General features: G+C 42.1%; 1 protein-coding gene across 5 annotated transcripts in view; it reads left to right on the forward strand.

Moving 5' to 3' along the window:
• Window positions 1-20,036, forward strand: part of hipk2 (homeodomain interacting protein kinase 2) — a 102,999-nt gene extending 82,963 nt beyond the window's left edge. For 2 of the 5 annotated variants that reach the window (XM_084735101.1, XM_084735103.1), the window contains exons 6-15: window positions 1,481-1,665; window positions 1,779-1,941; window positions 6,120-6,345; window positions 7,022-7,143; window positions 13,828-13,958; window positions 14,894-15,076; window positions 16,106-16,429; window positions 17,798-18,042; window positions 18,155-18,315; window positions 19,141-20,036. In XM_084735101.1, coding sequence (XP_084591227.1) covers window positions 1,481-1,665; window positions 1,779-1,941; window positions 6,120-6,345; window positions 7,022-7,143; window positions 13,828-13,958; window positions 14,894-15,076; window positions 16,106-16,429; window positions 17,798-18,042; window positions 18,155-18,315; window positions 19,141-19,605 — 2,205 coding nt within the window. In that variant the 3' untranslated portion in view covers window positions 19,606-20,036. The remainder of the gene's footprint in view (window positions 1-1,480; window positions 1,666-1,778; window positions 1,942-6,119; window positions 6,346-7,021; window positions 7,144-13,827; window positions 13,959-14,893; window positions 15,077-16,105; window positions 16,430-17,797; window positions 18,043-18,154; window positions 18,316-19,140) is intronic. The other 3 variants (XM_084735104.1, XM_084735102.1, XM_084735105.1) reach the window with 3 other exon arrangements.
• Window positions 20,037-20,208: the final 172 nt, after the last annotated feature.

The following is a 20,208-nucleotide window of genomic DNA, read 5'->3' on the forward strand; positions in this document are numbered from 1 at the left end:
ACAATGTGCTTGTTCGCTTGTTGCTGTATCGCGACCTTGTCCCACTTGCTTCATTCATCAATGCATACAATAAACCCTAAAAGTAAACCCCGAAATTGTCTAACAAATAAACTCTATTATATAGTCGAGCCTGACAGCCTCCTGATATCAGCCCAATATTCGCCAATCAAAGCTATATTGGTCCATATCAGTATCGGCTCATATGTTATGACAAGGATATGTAATGGAGGCATGATATTTTACAGTTTAACAACAGTCTTTACTGTCCAAAATGACAACACAACACTTTCACCAGTATTTTTAATAATTATAAATAACAAAATCAGGCTGATAATATCGGTTGACCGATATATCAGTCAGGATCTAATGTATATATTTTACATAATATATAATTTATTACAGTTATTAATAGGATCCAACTGATATATCAGTATTATCAATTCAGTATTGGCCTATCACAGCTGTATTGGTCTGTATTGGTATCGGTATTTATGTTGTTTGACCTGTGTCTATATGAAAACCTTTGTTTTAACAGAACATGCATATTAATTTTATTTGTTTGCTTTATGGCTATCTGTTTTTTCTTAATTCAGGCTTAATTCACTCTATTTTTGTTCTTTGTTTATAGTTATTTATAATCCATAAAAAAAAAAAATCTGTGAACGTTTACTGTTTTCATGTCCTGATGTCATTTTGAACAATACGGATCGAGGTTAAATTGTAAAATATACCGTCTCCATTACATATCTTGTAAAAGCACTGACCCCTGTCTCAGTCTGTACATATTCTATAATCTGTATCTTGTATAAAGAACATCAGTATATTGATATTGGAAGGGTTTTGCTCCCTAATATTTGTATCTGCCCCAGAAAACCATTATTGGTCAAGTTCTATTATGTAGCTTTTCATTAGAGAAAAAAAATCTGCTTTGCCCAGTATTTATCCACAAACCTAAGCCGCAATGTTTAATACAGATGAAGCAACACGATGTTCCAAGGCAGCTTCCCAGAATTGCCTCAGAACATATTTAGGTTAAGTTGTCTCATGTCAGCTTTCTAAGAGGCTCTCACAAAATGCTGTCCTTTATGAAAGGTTTCTTTTTTGTTTTTTTTTTGAACGACCAGCCAATGGCAGTATTTATTGCGTTCGTGTTTTTTGTTTGTTTTCACATCTCAGGAATAGATAAAAATCTCAGTGAAGGCGCCAGGAGATATTCCAAGTGGCGCTATAAATACCAGTGCAAATGTTTATAATGTCACTAAGGTGCAAGGTTATCACTGGGCTCTGTGACACACACACATGCACACACTGACACCCTAACTGATGAGGCCTTGTGAGTATTAATAGGCCTCTCTGTATGGGAATGAGCTGTGGGAGAGATTTTTGTCTGTCTGCAGAAACATTAGAGACCTTAAATATTCAATCAGCTGTTGAAGGAGTATTTGAAGTGCTAAGATGCCTGTTGTGTGTTTGTTTCCAGGTGAACATGACATCAGATCTGGAGGGGAGCGACATGCTGGCAGAGAAGGCTGACAGGAGGGAGTTCATCGACTTGTTGACCAAGATGCTGACCATCGACGCGGACAAGAGGATCACCCCCATCGAAACGCTCAACCACCCCTTTGTTACCATGTCACATCTCCTGGATTTCCCTCACAGCACACAGTACGAGCCGGACATGCCCCGTCGCTCTTTGTATAATTATAATTTTGAACAGTGAAATAACATCTGCCACTGTCATAAGACGCATTCCTTCTCTGTCTTGGTTTCTCTTGCAGTGTGAAGTCGTGCTTCCAAAACATGGAGATCTGTAAGCGTCGTGTTAACATGTACGACACGGTCAACCAGAGCAAGACGCCCTTTATCACCCATGTGGCCCCCAGCACCTCCACCAACCTCACCATGACCTTCAACAACCAGCTGAACACTGTGCACAGCCAGGTAGGCACCCACTGATTGTGAGCTTTTAGGCCAGTGGTTCTCAACCTGTGGGTCGGGACCCCCACAGGGGTTGCAAGTTAATTTCTGGGTGTCTCCAGATGGTTGTGAAAAAAAAAATCATAAAATATTGGAGCAAGCAGCACAGATTGAGAGCCAGGAAGCAGCTCAGCAACATCAGCCTTAAAGACATTCAACATGAGGTTCAAGCACTCAAAAATGTATAAAATACAGCTGACCTCGACAAGTGTAACAGCCACCTCACTAACAAAAAGTAACATTAGCATTCTGTAAAATAAAATAGCAAACTTAACAAGCTACTCAGCCCAGCAATAGGCGTGATGTTAGAATCAATTACACAGTGAGGGAGTCAGAGCAATGGTCTTTGTATTTGGTTTTCTTAGGCAGCCGGATGTGGGGGGTGAAAGTGTTACTGTCACTAAACTGATTATTCTCGGGGGTCATGTCTCAAAAAGGTTGATAACCACTGTTATAGGCTACCAAGTTAGAGGGTGACATGAGTGGATTTTCACCCTGTTCACCCCAATCCCATGACAAAGTAAAAGAAAAATCCTTTCCCATCAAAATCCTGGAAAATGTACTCCCCTCTCAGCCTTTCCCATCAATCCACACGTCATGCACTGGTCAGGTGGCGGCAACCAGCCTGCAGGCAGGGTACGATAAAAAAAAAAAGAATAAACAACTATGCTCAAAATAAACAAAATAGAGTCTGTGCAAATTTCTATATAAAAAAACTAACCTATTGTTATGATTCCCGATCCCAGTCCCATGATGAATAGTGAAATTGAATCCCATTGGAATCCCACAGGAATTACAAGCAAGTATGTCAATTACTTTAGTTATGGTTTACTATATTTCCATGGTAGGTTCCACAGATAAAACCACAGATAAAAATAAAATCTCATGTGAACTCTATAAAAAAGGCCAGCAGATACTGGATTTATGGGACGATGTTCCTAATATTAAGGACAAAAACTCTTTATACACAGTATAATATACAGAATATATACATAAACATACATTTTATGTGATAACTGCTCAAATGTGATTATCAAACACTCATGACAAAGATAGAAAACGGAGGCAGGATATTTTATAGTTTAATAATAAACCATTTTTCCAAAATGATATCAGGGCACTAAAACAGTAACATATGCATTGTTATATGTATGCATGTTATATTAAGTTAGCAAGTATATTAAGTTATTAAGTTTTCTTATCACCGTTTAGCTGACAACATATATGTTCATACTGATATGGACTGATAAAGCTGTGACAGCCCAATATCAGGCTGATAATATCGTTTGACTGATATATCGGTCAGGCTCTATTCTAAAATGAAGGAATCATCACACATGCCTGTTTGGAGAACACTGCATGTTCTGTATGTTAATGTGTGTATATGTAAATCCACATGTATCACAATGGATAATTAAAGCAACAGCATGAAAGATGCATCTCGCTTACACCTCGAGTCAAATGCTGTTTATAACCAAATAATTACATTTTTAACACCCAAATGTCAGTAGCTGAAGAGCTTAGGAGCTTGTGAGCGGCTGTTTGTCTCTTTGTTCTATTTTTTTCTGCCCGTTCTCCTTCCTGTCTGTCTGCACATTTCCATGCTCGCTGTCCTGCCTCTCTGCCTTGGTGCATGTATATCTGTCTGCCTGCATTTCTGTCTGTGCCCCAGGTCCTGTGGGATTGTCACAAAGTGCTGATTACACACATGACAAGCCCCACTTCCTGCTTGCCTTGCATTCTGGGGCTTTCAGGCCTTAAGAATCCCTTTACCAGGCTTCCTCTCTTTTTCCCTACTCTCGCTCCTGTCCTCCTCTGTCTTCTCCTCTTTCCTCCCGTTTCCCTGGGTTGAGCCCATGGTGCTTTACCGCTCCGCTCCCGTATGGTCTGTGAATCGAAATTGCTGACTTTTGGCTTATGCCGGAATCACCGAGCGTCGGGTTGCAAGGTTTTCCAGATTGTGCTTAGTTACAACTCCTGCTCTCTCCCCCTGCCCCACCAGCACCCCTCTCTTTAGTAAACAGAGTTCTTTATCACCAACACTATCGAGCCGGCTCACACTGTGTAGCATGCGACAAAAACCCCATCTTGCTGTGATTTAAATGGATTAACATTCCCTCAGCTTGTCTTTTCTGCGCCCAGCTCTCAGGGCATATAGACAGACTTAAGTTAGTGATTTATTCAGCTCGATTCATTTGCAAGGCTGGAATGCATCTTTGGCTTGTATTTTGCTGCTTCCGTGCTTGTGTATGATGAATGCCACAGTGCCTTATTGATTATGTTCCCTCCCCTGGTGTTCATTGAACACGCTAAAGAGAGCAAATGAAAAATGAAAGCGCTGTCTCTGTATTTCCCTCCACCCCTGCGCACGCTTAATGAAAGGGCTAAAATTAGACAGTGTCTTGTGGAGCAAATACTACTTACGAGCCGAGCAAACGGTGTCTCTTAAAAGCATTTGTTTGTATCGAGGATGTTCCCAGGCTGTCTTAGTGTTCCACATGTCTTATTAATGGTCAAGACTTGAGTTACCTAAGCTTACAATTATAGAACGACTGTTTGGCTGTGAAATATTACTCTTGTCAGGCGTATTGATTCAGAGGCGAGATAGTGAAGCTGTGACAGAAAATGTCAAATTTTGCTGCTGCTCACTATATTGGCTCATATTGATTCTGTAACATTTACATTTAAACAGACTTATAATAATATCAACTCCTTATGATAAGCGTGATAATAAGGGAGATGCTGCTGTGTGGTTTATTGTTACTAAATACTGTGATACTGCAGTATAAACTGAGCACCAATAAAGTCATGTTCTGGACATTGTCACTATAGACAGTGCACATTTCCTGTCCAGCGGCACGTTATTCTGGTCCAGAGGTTTTCAAAGTGGGAGGTGGGCCTCTGGAGGGCGGCTGCAAGCTGTTTCAGGGGAGAATAATTGAATGGAAGTGAAAAAATATTACATTAGTTATCAAAAGTAGACTGACTGCCACTCTCAAACAATATTCGAATGTAACCCCTTTAGTTATCACAAACATTTTGATCAGTAGCTGTGATTTAATTACGTATTTTTGTCAACTGTGACAGATTACATTTAATGTGTAAAATGTAATGTGTAAAAATGTTATATATTTTGTTGAGCTGTGTATTTAAATACAACATACAACTTGCATATTGTGCCTTAAATTAAATGTAACTAGTTGCATGTACATGTGTTCACTGCTAGTAGGTGAGCCTTGTTTTTAGCCTAGCAGTTGTTGATGATGTCTGACCTCTACTGGCTGGTTAAGAGAAGTGAGGAATGAGCAGTTGGTTAAATATGGGTTTTTCAAGATTTTTCAAAACAACCACAAAAGGTCATTGAGCATGCATGTCATCATAACTTCATAAATGTGCACAAAAATAGAGGTGAATTGGTCCAGTGGTATGCAAAATTAGCATGATCCTCTCCAGGCTTACACCTGGTGGAGTTTGAAGTTATGTAAAACAGCCATATTAGGATATTTTGACTCATTTATTGAGTGTCTGTGGGATTAAATAAAATAATCATGATCCCATAGACACCCAGGATTTGAGTTAAACTGAGCAAGTAAACTAAGGAGACTTAGAAACTTTTTTCCTAGCGTTTGAGGGGAGTCCCACAGCCCCAGACTTTGAAAACTGTTCTAGTCTAAAAAAAGTTTGTTGTTAAAAGGTTTGTTTGCCAGTAAATACTATGCAAAATTACCAAAGTCTCAGTCTAAATGCGCTCTGGTGACATTTTGCTCATTGATGGCTGATTATTCTAAGAATTGTTGAATTGATTGCATCCCTCCTCACAGTCTTTTTTCTCCCTCTAATTAATCAAATCAACAGTCCGCATATTTAAAGACCCTTTCAAATCAGTCGTCCAATTTCCTTATTCTTCCATCGGCTCTCATCAATGATGGATGCCCCGCCATCCATCTTCCCTTGATGACAACGTGGTTGTTTTGCATCTTCATGTGTGCATTATTTTGTTAGATTTAGTTGTTGTTTTTGTCTTTTTTTTGTACCATGCCTGCTGTTCTACCCTTCCCTCCTTGGAGCACTTCCACTTCCCTGTCATTCCCATCAGTACCTCCACTCTCATGATTTTTATTTTGGTCCCATCATTCCTTTAGGCCACCAACCTGGCTCCCTCCTCCACCAACAATGCCACCCTTTCCTTTGCAAGTCCTGATGTCTCCATACTAAACTACCAATCTGCACTCTACCAGCCCTCCGCTGCCTCCATGGCAGCTGTGGCCCAGAGGAGCATGCCCCTGCAGCCGGGGGCCCCTCAGCTCTGCGCTGCCCGGCCCGACCCCTTCCAGCAGGCGCTCATCGTCTGCCCACCTGGCTTCCAAGGTAAGGAGGCCTCACCAGTCAGAATGCATTAGTGTGAACAGATAAAGTAGGATTTTTGGTCATCTGTGCAAAACATAAGTTCAAAGTCATGATATGAGGATAAAACACAACAGCAATTACGTGGTAGCATACATACAACGCTGTGGCCTGTCTCTGTGCACTTGCCAGCTTTTTGTCATTTTGTTTTGCAGCTTTAGCCTAGCACCCCACAGGCAGCGTCAATCGCACCATACAAACGGTGATTCAATGATAACTTGATGAGGCAATTAATCATTCGAAAGGAAATGTAATATCTTTGTGTAATGCTTACTCACCCCTCTTTTGTCTCCTCTGTGTTTGCACTGGGAGGGCAGAAGAGCTCTGAGACATTATTCTATTTGTTTATTTATTCTATCTGTGGAATGGGTGATAAAAAAGCATTTCCATTATTAGCAACTGTTTTTATACTATTGCCATGACTACTGTTTTTGTTTTTCTAAGTAGGGTTGCTATGTTCGCACATAGCAGAAGAGCTTTGACATCTGTTGAATGCAGATAAATCAGTGCAGTGCATACATAACACATTATCTGATCTCTGCATTGTGCAGATGGCGTGATGTTGTTTGTAAGTGTCAGATAAGGAGGGTATTACTGTATTTGTTGACGTCCTCTACGCGTGTGCTTTATTTGTGCACAGGGCTGCAGGCGTCCCCCTCCAAGCACACCAGTTACTCTGTGCGGATGGAGAATGCTGTTCCCATAGTGACCCAGGCCCCTGGTGCCCAGCCTCTTCAGATCCAACCTGGCCTGCTTACACAGGTAGGAAGACATTTAAGTATCACAATAGTTGCCCTCACATTGCAAGCTGTAGCGTTCAGTTGAATTTATTGCTCTGACCTGATTTTTTTTTTTTTTTTGGCTGTTCACACTGTGTTTTAAGTGTGGCTAAGATCAGATTCCAGTGTGAACAGATCATGGTCCTGAACTGACATGCATGTACAAAAAACCAATAGACACCCCATCTGCACCTGATATTAAAAAGAGATATGTACTGGGATATGTTATCCAGATTATTGTGTGCTTATACCTACCAAGGCAAGCCAGACTGCCTCCAGATGTGGTCAGGCAGATCTGATCACATTCTGATCACAAATCATTTACAGCTTTTAATAACAAGCATTGTTCCCTATCTGGACAACATATCCAGGCTCCCATCGCATTCTAATACCAGGTGTAAATGTGGTGAAAGACTATGCAGCATGCTGTAGGACACAAGTAAATATGGAACCACTGAAGCCAGCGTTTACTGTCTCATTTATAAGCTAATGTTCAGTGGGAACTATTATAAACATCTTCTCCTTCTACAAGATTATTAATGACTTTGTAAGAGTCGTGAACAGACACTTGCTCATTTAGTGAGTCAGCATTAATTTGAACTCTCAGTAACATGAAATGAACAAACAATAACACAAGTTACAGGCTGGAATAGAAAGGAGGACACCGCCGTAGCAGTGCAAAAATCAGACCCTCCAGATCATTTGTGCTGTTCACACTGCCATGAAAAAAAACAGATCTGAGTCACATTCGAGCAAAAAATTAGATTTTCAGCCACTTTTGACTGCAGTGTGAACGTAGTCAGAGATGGAACTAATAGAGTTTTTTGGGTCTTAACAGTAATAGTGCCTGTCAGACTTGGAACTGCTCGCATTCAAACAAAGCTCTCTGCATCCCTTTTTTCATAAGCCTCCGCTAAGAATAGTATCTATCGATGGAGGCTGGAAATCACTCCATGTTCGTGACCCTGCCCCTGCTGGCAGCTGTTTTTTTTTTTTTCCTGAGTGCATTCAGGCCAAGCTCTCCTGTGCATTGCTCCCTGCCTCTCCCTTTCTCTCTCCTCACTCGCTGTCTCTGCTGCCCTGCTCTCCTGGAGGCTGAGGCTGCCACGGTCTGATGCACACAAAGGCAGGAGCCTTTCACACAGAGAAGGCCTTCACTGGAGCCTGCACAGTGGAGCCGGAGCTTTAGCTGCTAGTATACAGTTGTTGGGAGTAACAGAGAGTGACTGTGCATCACACACATACGCACGCATGCACTGTAGACCACTTCCATCACCACACCACCTCTTTCCCTATGGAAATTTCCATGAAGGCTTTAAATATCCCTGAGAATCCAGGGAGTTTGAAGCACTCCCTTATCTCCAGTTAATCATGCAGTAGGCAGGCAGGCAGCAAAGCTCTGTGTGTGTGTATGTGTGTGCGCGCGCCTATGTTTCTATGGTGGGTTAATCTGTCAGATACCAAATGGTGATTAGCTCCAGGGCTGCTTCCAAGTCAGGCGCTCCAAATTACAGGCCTCAGAGGATCCTGGGAGGTCAGGGGGAAGCTTGGATGAGGCTCTGCATGACCACAAAATTCACCACCGGATCTATGGATGTGATGGATCTATCAGAGGCAAAATAAAATAAAACATCTATGTGTTATTAAATAAAAATGTAATATATTGATTGTACTAAATCGTGAAATTATCATGACATCTCGCCAGAGATTAAGGAATCATGCTAAATTGACCAACTTTTAAACAACAAAGCAGTTAAAAAGTTCTCCTTTGAAATTTTCATTCCAGGCCACAGCAACTGTTTTTCTTTTCCTGTTTCACATTTATTAGTTAAAATTAATGCAGAATGTTCACAGAATAAATTAGTGTCTGATTATGAGTTGTAAGAAATTATTAACATTCTTGCAGGAGGAGCTGATGGCTATAACAGGTAAATTGAGCAATATCTTAATGTTTGGTAGGCAGTCACTGAACTCCAACTCCAAAATATTGTCAATGCAGTGGGCTTTTGTTTTCAGGATAACAGGCTTCATTTTGTATAGATACAAAACTGACACCTGAACAGTTTACAGAGTATGACTTGTTGTCACATGTCATTATCAAAATAATATAATAAAAATAGTAATAATATAATGTTGTGCTCGTCTTGCGCTCCTGTTAAGTGTCAGTGCAGTGTGCAGGAAACCTGCATGAGACTGGGGAGGACAAGGCACGGGGGAACAACTCGCTTGAAGCATAGGATATTACATTAAACCTATTTACTACACTGTCTCTGGCTCTGACTCACAATCTGGACTGCAGTCCTCATTGCAAGGGTCTTACATATTTCTGCTTTAAGGAAAAATAAATTACATGAAATTACACATGAAGTTTGGCCCACACAAAGCTGCCATGCTCTGCAGGTATTCACCTCTGTCTGCACACATGTTAAACAAAGACAGGCAATAGTTAACACAGGCAGATGGTTTATATAGGCCAGCGAGCAGCACACCTAATAACTGGGTGTGTGGTGTGTGTGTTTATTCCTTTACTGTGGGAGGTCTCGCAGGCTTGGCTGAGTTGTTGTTTGCCCCTTGGTTGCATTCTCCCCACCTGCTCCTTCACCCACCCACTGCTCGCCGTTGCCCATGAACCCTTTGCCCACCTCGGACCTGTGAGGGTTTAGACCCGAGCTCCCCGGGGCGTGCAGAGAGGGGGCAGAGCGAAGGAGGCTCCAAGCACGGAGGCAGGGAAACCAGCAGGACCTTTATCTGGAGCAGGAATGCAGAAAATGTGGAAACAATTGGGGAGTGAGAGCTGGGGCTTTCAAAGCCCCGAGGTGACAAAGGGTTTTCACCCAGGGAGTGTAGGTCGAGGTGGGAGGCGGTGGGCCGCTGATAGTGATGGTAGGCTCTGAGAAGAAAGAAAACGGCCTCTTAACTGGGTTACCATTTCAGGGCAGACAGGCTGGTTACACAACGCAGACGCCTAGCGAGAGAGGCATGTAGAGTGCCAGGAATGGAGATAGAGTGGGCAGGAGGCGGAGGAGCAGGAGATGGATGGATGTATTAGAGTCTCTTAATGGCATGTTGATAAAAGGCCTTGGATGTGGTCTTAGATGTAAAGACCATCACCAGCTCCAGAATGTTCCATTAGAGACGTCAGTCATGGGCGCACAGACAAGGGAGCTCTGCTGGCCTGCAGATGCCCCCCTGCAGCACTTCAACCACAGGACGGTTGGTTTGGACTTTGCAGCAGACAAAAACAATTCAACTTCCACAAGCCTGCAGCCAGACCACAGAACAGAGCAGCTACTTTGTGTGAGAATATAATGGAAACAGACAGAGCAGAGCAAAGATGTGAATACAAAGATAAAGGTTAAAATAAAGAGTAAAGGAGCATTATGTAACAGTTGCATGTCCAAAGATGAGTATAGCAGTCCAGATAGAAAATTGGAGACATACAGTAGACCATATATAGCGAGTGGTTTCTCCCCACCCCCTCCTCAAGTCTGGGGAGGAACACTGCAGGAGTGCAAAACAAGCGCACCATTGTAAATTGACAATAACAAGTCATGACAAGTCCTACAGTATGAGTTTATCAGCTGTTTATAACTGTCAATTGTCTGTCGATGTAAAGGTAAGCCTGTTATCTGGAAAACAAAAGTCCACTGCTCCAAACACACACACTCTGGAATTGGCGTTGAGTGACTGCCTGCCAGACTCCATTAACAAACTGCTCAATTTATTTTGAACAATATTTTTGGGGAGTTTGCACATATTTCACACAAACACGGACAACAAAGCAAACAGTCACAATGCCTCACATATTTTTAAAAAAGATAAATAAGTAACAAACAAAAAAAAAACATCAGATTAAAAAAGGGACAAGATTGAAGACAATAACAACATATGAACACCAATAAAGGTTTTCAAATTCTCCTGCCCTTCCTCTGTATGTAAGTCAGCCTTTCTACTACAACACAAAATGCCGTCTCCCTCACCCACATACCTCTCAAAGGTATGTCCATTTTTCTCCGAGACAGAGCTATCATCCTCCTGGCCTGCAGGAGTCCCAAAGTCAATTAGAGTTATCCATTTTGAACTAACAATAAAGTTCTTTGGATATATGCTGAGTACACACAACTTTGCTTGGTGAGATGCCTTCACTCCAACAATTTCAGAAATAGTCTCAACAGCTGTTTTCCAGTATTCTTGTTATTTATTGTTACAAGTGTCTGGGATGTCAGGGGACCAGTGGTTCAGTTTGACCAGGGTAATTTCATTCTTGCATTATTTGATTGTTTTTAAGCTTTAAAACATGCTTTCTTCCAATCACTCTCTTCTATGTCCTCTTGAAGTCTCCATGCCTTGAGTCTATCAATAATGGGCTCTTTATCATATGTTATCAAAGCTGTATAAAATAAAGAAACTTGACTTCTCCCATTCAGGTTTAGAACTGTAACATTTTCAAGATGTGATAAAGATGTTTAATTTAAACTGCTCAATTTAACCGTTATAAACATCTACTCCTTCTAAAAGATCATTAAGGATTCCTTAAGAGTCATAAACAGACACTCTCTCAATCGACGAACATTCAGCATTAATTTAAACTCTAATTAAACTGAAATGTGCAAACAATAATACAAGTTATGAGAAGCCAATGCTTCCACTAAGCATGTTTCCTTAATCTCTGATGACATATCATGGTCATGTTATGATTTATTACACAAAATATATTACAGATCTCACCTTTAAGTGAAAAGATGAAGGTAAACAAAGTTAGTGTACCATATGATTTGATTAGGGCGACACGGTGGTGCAGTGGTTAGCACTGCTGCCTCTTAGCAAGAAGGTCCTGAGTTTGATCCCCTGACTTGCTGGGGCAGTTTGCATGTTCTCCCCGTGTCTGCGTGGGTTCTCTCTGGGTTCTCCAGCTTCCTCCCACAGTCCAAAGACATGCATGCTAGGTTAATTGGTGACTCTAAATTGCCCGTAGGTGTGAATGTGGGTGTGAGTGGTTGTCTGTCTCTATGTGTCAGCCCTGCGATGAACTGGCGACTTGTCCAGGGTGAACCCCGCCTCTCGCCCAATGTCAGCTGGGATAGGCTCCAGCAGCCTGCGACCCTTCCCGAATAAGTGGTTACAGAAAATGAATGATCTGATTACCTGGTTTACATTTTGTATGCTGCCTCTCTCTCTCCTTCTGTCTTTCTCCTCCTCTGTTTAAACGTGTGTGTGCTGCAGCACATACTGATGCCATTGTAAATAGATGTGCAAATGGTATTAAAGGAACAATTCATTAGCCCTGACATTAAAGTGCTAATCAATAGAGCTGCATTAAACTATTAGGGTTACACACACAGTAACACACAAACACGGTCGGGCATGCATGCACGCACACTCATCTTGGCACATCTCGGGGCATATTATGCCTGATACTCCTGTTCTGCATCAGAAATACAAAGTAGCCTCTATCAGCGCAGCTTGAATAGGGCTATGAATTTAATTAGAGCATAGGTTGATTTGACTCAAGTCAAACTCATAATCGCAGTAACACACATACACACACTCAGTCATACGCATGCAGACAAAGGCAGGAGCTGCTGTACATCTTTATTTATTAGGTCTTATCTCTTTCGTCGATTGATGTCTCCTTGAAGCTGGCAGGGTTCATTTTCCATGCCCAGTGGCGAGTTTAAACCAGCTGTTATGCACTTTTTGAAAACATACTGTGATTTATCACAACACCCTCAGACTTATCAGCCAAGTTCAACGAGTTCCCTTTGTTCATGAATTTATAATGTTTAAATTAAAAGACGCAAAAGTTAATTCATCAGATTAATCATGAGTAACTTTGCAGTCCTTTGACAGCCTGTATAAAACAGCTGAACGATATATTGGTTAACCAAATTTTTGTCACAGCTATATTGGGCTGTATTAGTATTAGTGTACATGTTGTCCAATATGCCCTTTTTCTTCATTCAGGTTTAATGTGAACATATATTTTTCTCTATTTGTGTTTTTTTTATTTATAGTTATTTATAATTATTAACAGTATCTTTGAAAGTTTACTGTTTCAGTGCCCTGATATATTTAGGATAATAAAGTTTTGGCAGATGCTAAAGTTTAGGTAGAGGCTAGCCAACAATGCTATTTGCAACAAGGGTGTAAATAGTCAATGTGGCTGTTATCACACATGGCAGACAAACCTAGTAGCTGCCTATATAATAAGTAATAAGTACCCCTTCCACCCATTCTTAACCCATTCATCCACTGCAGCCTCTTGGCAATTTGTCTTTATAGTCTTTATAGCCAAAGTAAAATGCAAATAGTGCAAATAGCTAAATAGCTGCCATGTGCCTATTTGCTCCTTGGTACACATAAACATAAAATGTCCTGCCTCCATTACACATCTGTCACAAGTGTTAAACACTTCCAATGGATCATTGCAAAATGTTCATATATATGTTAAATATTTTCTCTAGAAAGAATATCAGCAGATATATCAATATTGGATTTTTTACTCCCTATTATCAGCATATGCCCCAGTATTGGCCATGCCATGCATAAAATAATACTGAAAAAATTACAACTTTGCATGTTTTACTACACAGCAGTTTACTGTTTTTCTGTCCTCTGTCTGTCCTTCAATCTCCACTTTTCGTCTCTCTGTGTTCTCCTACCTCAGCAGGCTTGGCCCAGCGGCACTCAGCAGATCCTGCTGCCTCCAGCCTGGCAGCAGCTCACCCACACCTCAGTCCAGCATGCCACTGTCATCCCCGACTCCATGAGCAGCACACAGCCTCTCGCCAACTGGAGGTGAGCAACACTGCTTCCTGACTTTTAGCGGCTCTCTGCATTTACTGATGTGTGAACATTGCGGCCTACAGTTTTTCGAATCCGCCTTTCTTCACACAGTGGACAAATAAATCTAATAGGCTGACATTTTAAAGCTTCGAAAATACACACTTTATGAAATGAAGTTTATACACATACCATCAAGGCCAGTTCAGGTCAGATAAATTGATTTCAAAGGCCAGCAGTGGTTTTATGGCTTTTATTGGTCAAAATGTGCCATAGGACAATAGTATGACATAAGACTGATTGACTGAGGAGCATGTCGCTCTCTGACAGCTCGTCCTTTATCTTCAGTGAATCACCGTCCCCACAGTGCTTTTGTAATAGCAGATTTACCTCAGGGAGATGGTATATATGTACATGCAGGGACATCATGTCGAGTATAGCCTGTCACCGCGATGACTCGATAAATGGATGGATAGATGGGAGAAGGTGATCTGCAGGGAGGTGAGGAGGATGCAGCAGGTATATAATGGCTGCTCGGGCCATGTATGCTCAGATTCATTCAGAGCTGTCCATCTGTGACCAGACACCCGCCCCCCCCCAGCAACCCACCCTTGTCTCTCCCTCCCTTCCTGTCCAGTGGCAGCTCTGTTGTCCTCAGAGAGACGATTGGGAAAGTGTCGCACTTCCTCTGCAGAGCTATCGCTCCACAGCTGCTGGTGTCAGCTCCTCTGCCCTCCCTCTTTGCTCTCTCCCATGCTCGTTCCCTCTCCTCTTCCCCTCCTCTTTAGAAAAGTTAGCTGCTGCCACCCGCTGGCTTCTGTGGGAAATACTTTAACCTCTCTTTCTTTTTCCTCATCGATGTTGGGTCTGATGATACTGCTACATCAATGTATTCAGTGCTTTGCTGCTTTGCTTGCTAGGTTTCTTATTGTCTGTGTGTTATATTACAGGAATTCCCATCCTCATGGCAGCCATTATAATCCCATCATGCAGCAGCCAGCCTTGTTGGCTGGCCATGTCACACTCCCATCCAACCAGACGCTCAATGTAGGAGTGGCACATGTCATGAGGCAGCCCTCAACCAATAACAACTCCTCTTCCAAAAAGAACAAACAGCACCAGATGTCTGCCAGGTATTCAAACACTCAAATGACTATAGCAGAGGCAGTGGTCCTGCTATATTGTTATATTAATGTTTTTTTTTTGTTATTCAGAGCTAGTTATCTAAGTTGGCTAGTCATTTCATTGTATGGAAGAAATCAGCAACTTTACATGCATAATTCAACATGTACAGGTACATTTGAATCACGACACATGATCAGGTAGAGTGTTTTTCCAGCATCAGCAAGCTTCCCTCAGAGGCAGTGACAAGAAACGAAACAAAAAAGTACAAACCACAATTCCAAAAAAGTTAGGACACTGTTTAAAACATTAACAAGTATAGAATGCAATGATTTGCAAATACTTTTTGACCTATATTCAATTGTATAGACTACAAGATTTCTAATGTTTAAACTGATTAACTTATTTTTTTTATTTGAAATATACACGCTTTATGAATTTGATGCCAAACAAAAAAGTTTACCACTGTGATAAATGACCTTTTTACTCAGTAAGCATTTTGGAAATGACAACACTAATTATTGTTGTCATTCTTTCCTGATATACGACTTCAGGAGTACAACTGTGTGGCATCTCTGTTGACCTGTTTTGTGCTTCATAATGCAACATACATTTTCAGTGGGAGACAGATGTGGACTGCAGGCAGGCCAATCTAGTACCCACATGTACAGAATGTTCTTGGCATTGTCTTGCTGAAATAAGCAGGGACATTCCTGAAAAAGACGCTCCAAAACCTATGTACTTTTCAGCATCAGTGGTGCCTCCACAGATGTGAGTTAGCCTTTTACACTGCATACCAACTTGACCGGATTTTTTTGTGGTTTGGTAATATGGAATGCATTCATTTTTAGCAATCAGCTGTGGGTCTTAAGTTACAAAAGTTTGAGAACCCCTGCTGTAAATTTTTAAACTGGCAGCTGCAGATCATTCCAGAGAGACTATGATATCTCATAGCTTTTGATTTGGAGGTCACTGATCTTCAGCATCTGTGCATTTTGTCCTGTTTGTGACTTCAACCCTATTCTCTGTCTTTGTATAAGGAACATGTCAGCCTACGAGGTGTCGTCCTCTCAAGCGGTGCTGTCCCCGCAGCGCTCCAAGCGGGTGAAGGAGAACACGCCCCCACGTTGCGCCGTGCTACAGAACGGCCCGGCCTCCAACTGCCCGCCCCCGCAGGGCTGCGGGGGCAGCGGGTGGGGGGCTAGCGAAGCAGAGCAGGCTTCCAGTACCACCCGTGACCATCAGCACCAGCACCACGTCCCCAGACAGACCATCATCATCCCCGACACGCCCAGCCCTGCAGTCAGCATTATCACCATCAGCAGTGACACCGATGAGGAGGAAGACCACAAACAAAATAATAGGTCAGCTCTGGGTTGCAAACACACAATATACAATTCTGCTACTAGGGGTCTGTCTCACATTAAAACAATACGAAAGGATGTAGTTTGATGACATCATAAAGTGGCAAGGGATCATGGGAGCTGTTTTCTTCACTTTTAAACAACCAACATAGCTGATAAAAATCTATCTGACATGACAGAAATCATGTTCATTGATGAGGTAATATTAAAGTTTTATTCACATTATGTTAAGCCATGTTTGCCGACTTCCCTCTTCACTCATGTATCCTGTGTTTTCCTGGAAGTTACAAGTACCAACTAGCTAGCAACATCTCACAGTAAACACACCATTACCTTGAATAAATAACATATTTCTTTGGGTTTGAATATTTTTAAAAAGTACACAGCTCAACATAAAACATATGTCTTGCTTTTTTAGACATTTTAACATGGAAATGTAACATATTATAGTTTTGAGGAATTAATGTGGTTCTATTTATCTCACAGAACACAAGTTAAGAATTTAGTTTATCATAGGGTTTGCCAGTGTTTGCCATGTTACTGCTGTGAATTGTTGCTGAGGTAAAAGATTTGCAAGCTTGTAATTGCAAGATGAATTCGCACAACAAACACACCAGAAACGGCTGCAGTCTGCAGTCTTGGCCAAGAAGGGAGATAACTGAGACCTCTGCCAAAATTGAGCCATGGCATGTGTCTGCTTTGACTTAGCAGGAGAGAGATACGTTCTCGCCATTGCCAGCAAAAACTTAGAAGCCAACTTTCTGCCGTCTTGTTTTGTATTTTTCTGCAATCACATATTTTGGTTGTGTACAATATAAGACATGTTTGATTACGCACACAGTTTTGTGTTTCTGATATCAGATGACTGTGTGGCTATAAAAGTGATTTGATCTGAAGTCAATAAATGCTAACCAGGCCACCAAAGGCCAGTGGTAATTTCTGTGGCAGTGGTATTTTGAGCCGTGACTGAAAATCACATTTCCAGCCATGCAGTCATCTGACAACAGAAAAACAAAGATGTGTCAAAGTCTGGTGTGATATGCTGTACTGAAACACAAGAAAGCAAGCAGATTAGGAAATGAAAGAAGGCTACTGTAGGTAGAAGCATTGGGCAGTATCATTATATATATCATTATATTGTGATATGACGTAAACGTAATCTTTTCCTGGTTTTAAAGGCTGCATTACAGAAAAGTGATATAAACAACAATGTTGTGTGACACATGCTAAGAGTCTGTTTGGCTGCAGTATACAGTATAAGATGAAAGAGATTATGCAGAATCTGATATTGATGAATATAGGAAAGACTAATTTCTGGAGCTAATTTCTCACTAACATTTCTCTCTGATCCACCTCTGTTTCCTGCAGTTCATCTTCAAAGCAGCGGAAGAATGTCATCAGTTGCGTGACGGTCCACGATTCGCCCGACTCCGACTGTTCCAGCAACAACAGCCCCTATACAGTGGAGTCTAGACTCCCCAACAACAACAGCTATGACACAAAGACCACCATCCTGGATAACTACAACAATGGCAACCCCCGCACCATCATCATTCCCCCTCTCAAAACCCAGAACAGTGAGGTCCAGAGTGAGTGTGAGCGCCTGATGCCAGGTAAAGGGCTGTGACGCTTTACCTTAACCTAAAACACAGCCTCGCGCATCAGCAAGTAACTGTTAAAGCTGCTGCTTCCCAGTTAACCAAACTCGTATCCTCTCCTCTGCAGATGCAATGAACCATCAGAATTCAGCTTACAAGTTCAAATCCTCCAATGGAGTGGTGTCTGGCAATAATCACGTACCAGGGGGCGTGACTGGAGGTGGGTCCTACAGACAGCAGCGCTCAGGGCCTCACCCCCTCCAGCAGCAGCCTCTCAATCTCAGCCAGGTATGATGAAACATCTGCTATCACTGTCAATGTGGGAATATGTGTGTGTGTGTAAAACCTCAGCTCCTGAAACTTTTTTGGATCGTGTGTTAGAGGAATCTTTTAATATTTTGGTAAATATGCTTTTGCTTCACGTTTTTGCCAAGACTTAGATGAGAAAGTTGATACCACTCTCATGTGTGTAAATTAATTATGAAGCCCCCTATTAACAACTAGTTAGCTTAGCCTGGCACAAAGACTTGAAACTTTGGAAAGCAGGTACCCTGCTGACCAGCACCTTTAATGTAATATATTCAATTATTTATTCATGCTGCATTTAATTACATTTGCCTGCTTCCTTCCTTCCTCTCTGACATATCAGCTGGAACTAGCTAGTACAACATAGAAAACACACTGTTACCTTGAATAAATCCCAGATTTCTCCGTGTTTTACACTTGTTGGAAGCATTAGGGATAATGTAAGTATACAACTCAACAAAATATACATATGACACAGGCCTAACATTTTTAGATAGATCTAGAAGATCTAGAAGATCTAGAAGAAGCACAGATATTATCAATATTATATAATCTGTACTACTAGCATTAGATCAGTGTTTAATTTTCTAAATATCACGGTTGTCGCTAATAGCAGTATATCACAACACCCCTACTGTTGAATAAATGTTGAACTATTCCTTTAAATATAAAAAAGCATTTGATATTACCCTATGGATTTTTTAGGCTTTCCATGAACAACAGTTTGTGATATCTTTTAATAAAAATGTTTAGTTGAGGAGAAGTAAAACTGTCATTCAGCCTTTCTATCATGTCCTCCTCCTCCAGGCCCAGCAGCACATGGTAGCCGAGCGAAATGGAGGTCATCGGCGCCAGCAGGCCTACATCACCCCCACCATCGCCACTCAGGCCCCGTACTCCTTCCATCACAACAGTCCCTCTCACACGGGCAACGTCCACCCACACCTGGCTGCCACGCACCTCCCCAGCCAGCCCCACCTCTACACCTACACGGCCCCCGCCGCTCTGGGCTCCACCGGCACCGTGGCCCACCTAGTGGCGTCACAGGGCTCGGCGCGCCACGCGGTCCAGCATGGGAGCTACCCGCCGAGCATCGTTCACCAGGTCCCAGTCAGCATGGGCCACCGCGTGCTGCCCTCACCCACCTTGCACCACAGCCAGTACCAGGCCCAGTTCGCCCACCAGGCCTACATCAGCGCCTCGCCCGCCTCCACTGTCTACACTGGATACCCGCTGAGCCCCACCAAGGTCAACCAGTACCCTTACCTCTAAAGAAGACACTGACTGACACTGGAGAGCCCGACCCAGCTCTGCTGCTTCCCCCCAAAACCCACCCACCCTGAGCCCCGTCGACACCCTGAACATCCTCTCCTCGACCTCAGACATAAACAGAGACAGAGGAACATGCAATCCTCATGTCAAACTGTCACGTATAACTTGAAGATGAAACGACAGAGAGAAAAAGAAAAAAAAAGTTTCACAGCCTCTCTAGAAGGGAAAGATGGGGTTGAATTTCAGAGGGGTACAGTTCAAGATGTTTCTTTCATTATGTTTTTGTTCCTGAAAGGGCCAGTTTTTGCTTTTATTTGTCTCTTCTTTGCTTTACATTATGAGGAAAGTAACGTCTCATTAGTTTTACAGGGAAATTCGAAACAGGCCTTTCGGGACAGTGGAGGTTTTCTGGTTTGTTTTCTTTTTTATTTTCCCCTCTTAAATTTGGGAAGTGACTGTCGAACAGGGGTTACTGACTGGAAGTTCGGAATCCCAAGGGATTTGGGAGAAGGTGAAATACGGAAACCTGCTGCTCTTCAAAGAAAAAATATTGATGGCCTTGAACTGTCTTAATATTTCCAAATCATTCATGGTGTGGGGGAG

The sequence above is a fragment of the Lutjanus erythropterus genome, chromosome 13, assembly GCF_056507025.1.
Source record: "Lutjanus erythropterus isolate fLutEry1 chromosome 13, fLutEry1.hap2, whole genome shotgun sequence".
NCBI lineage: Eukaryota > Metazoa > Chordata > Actinopteri > Lutjaniformes > Lutjanidae > Lutjanus > Lutjanus erythropterus.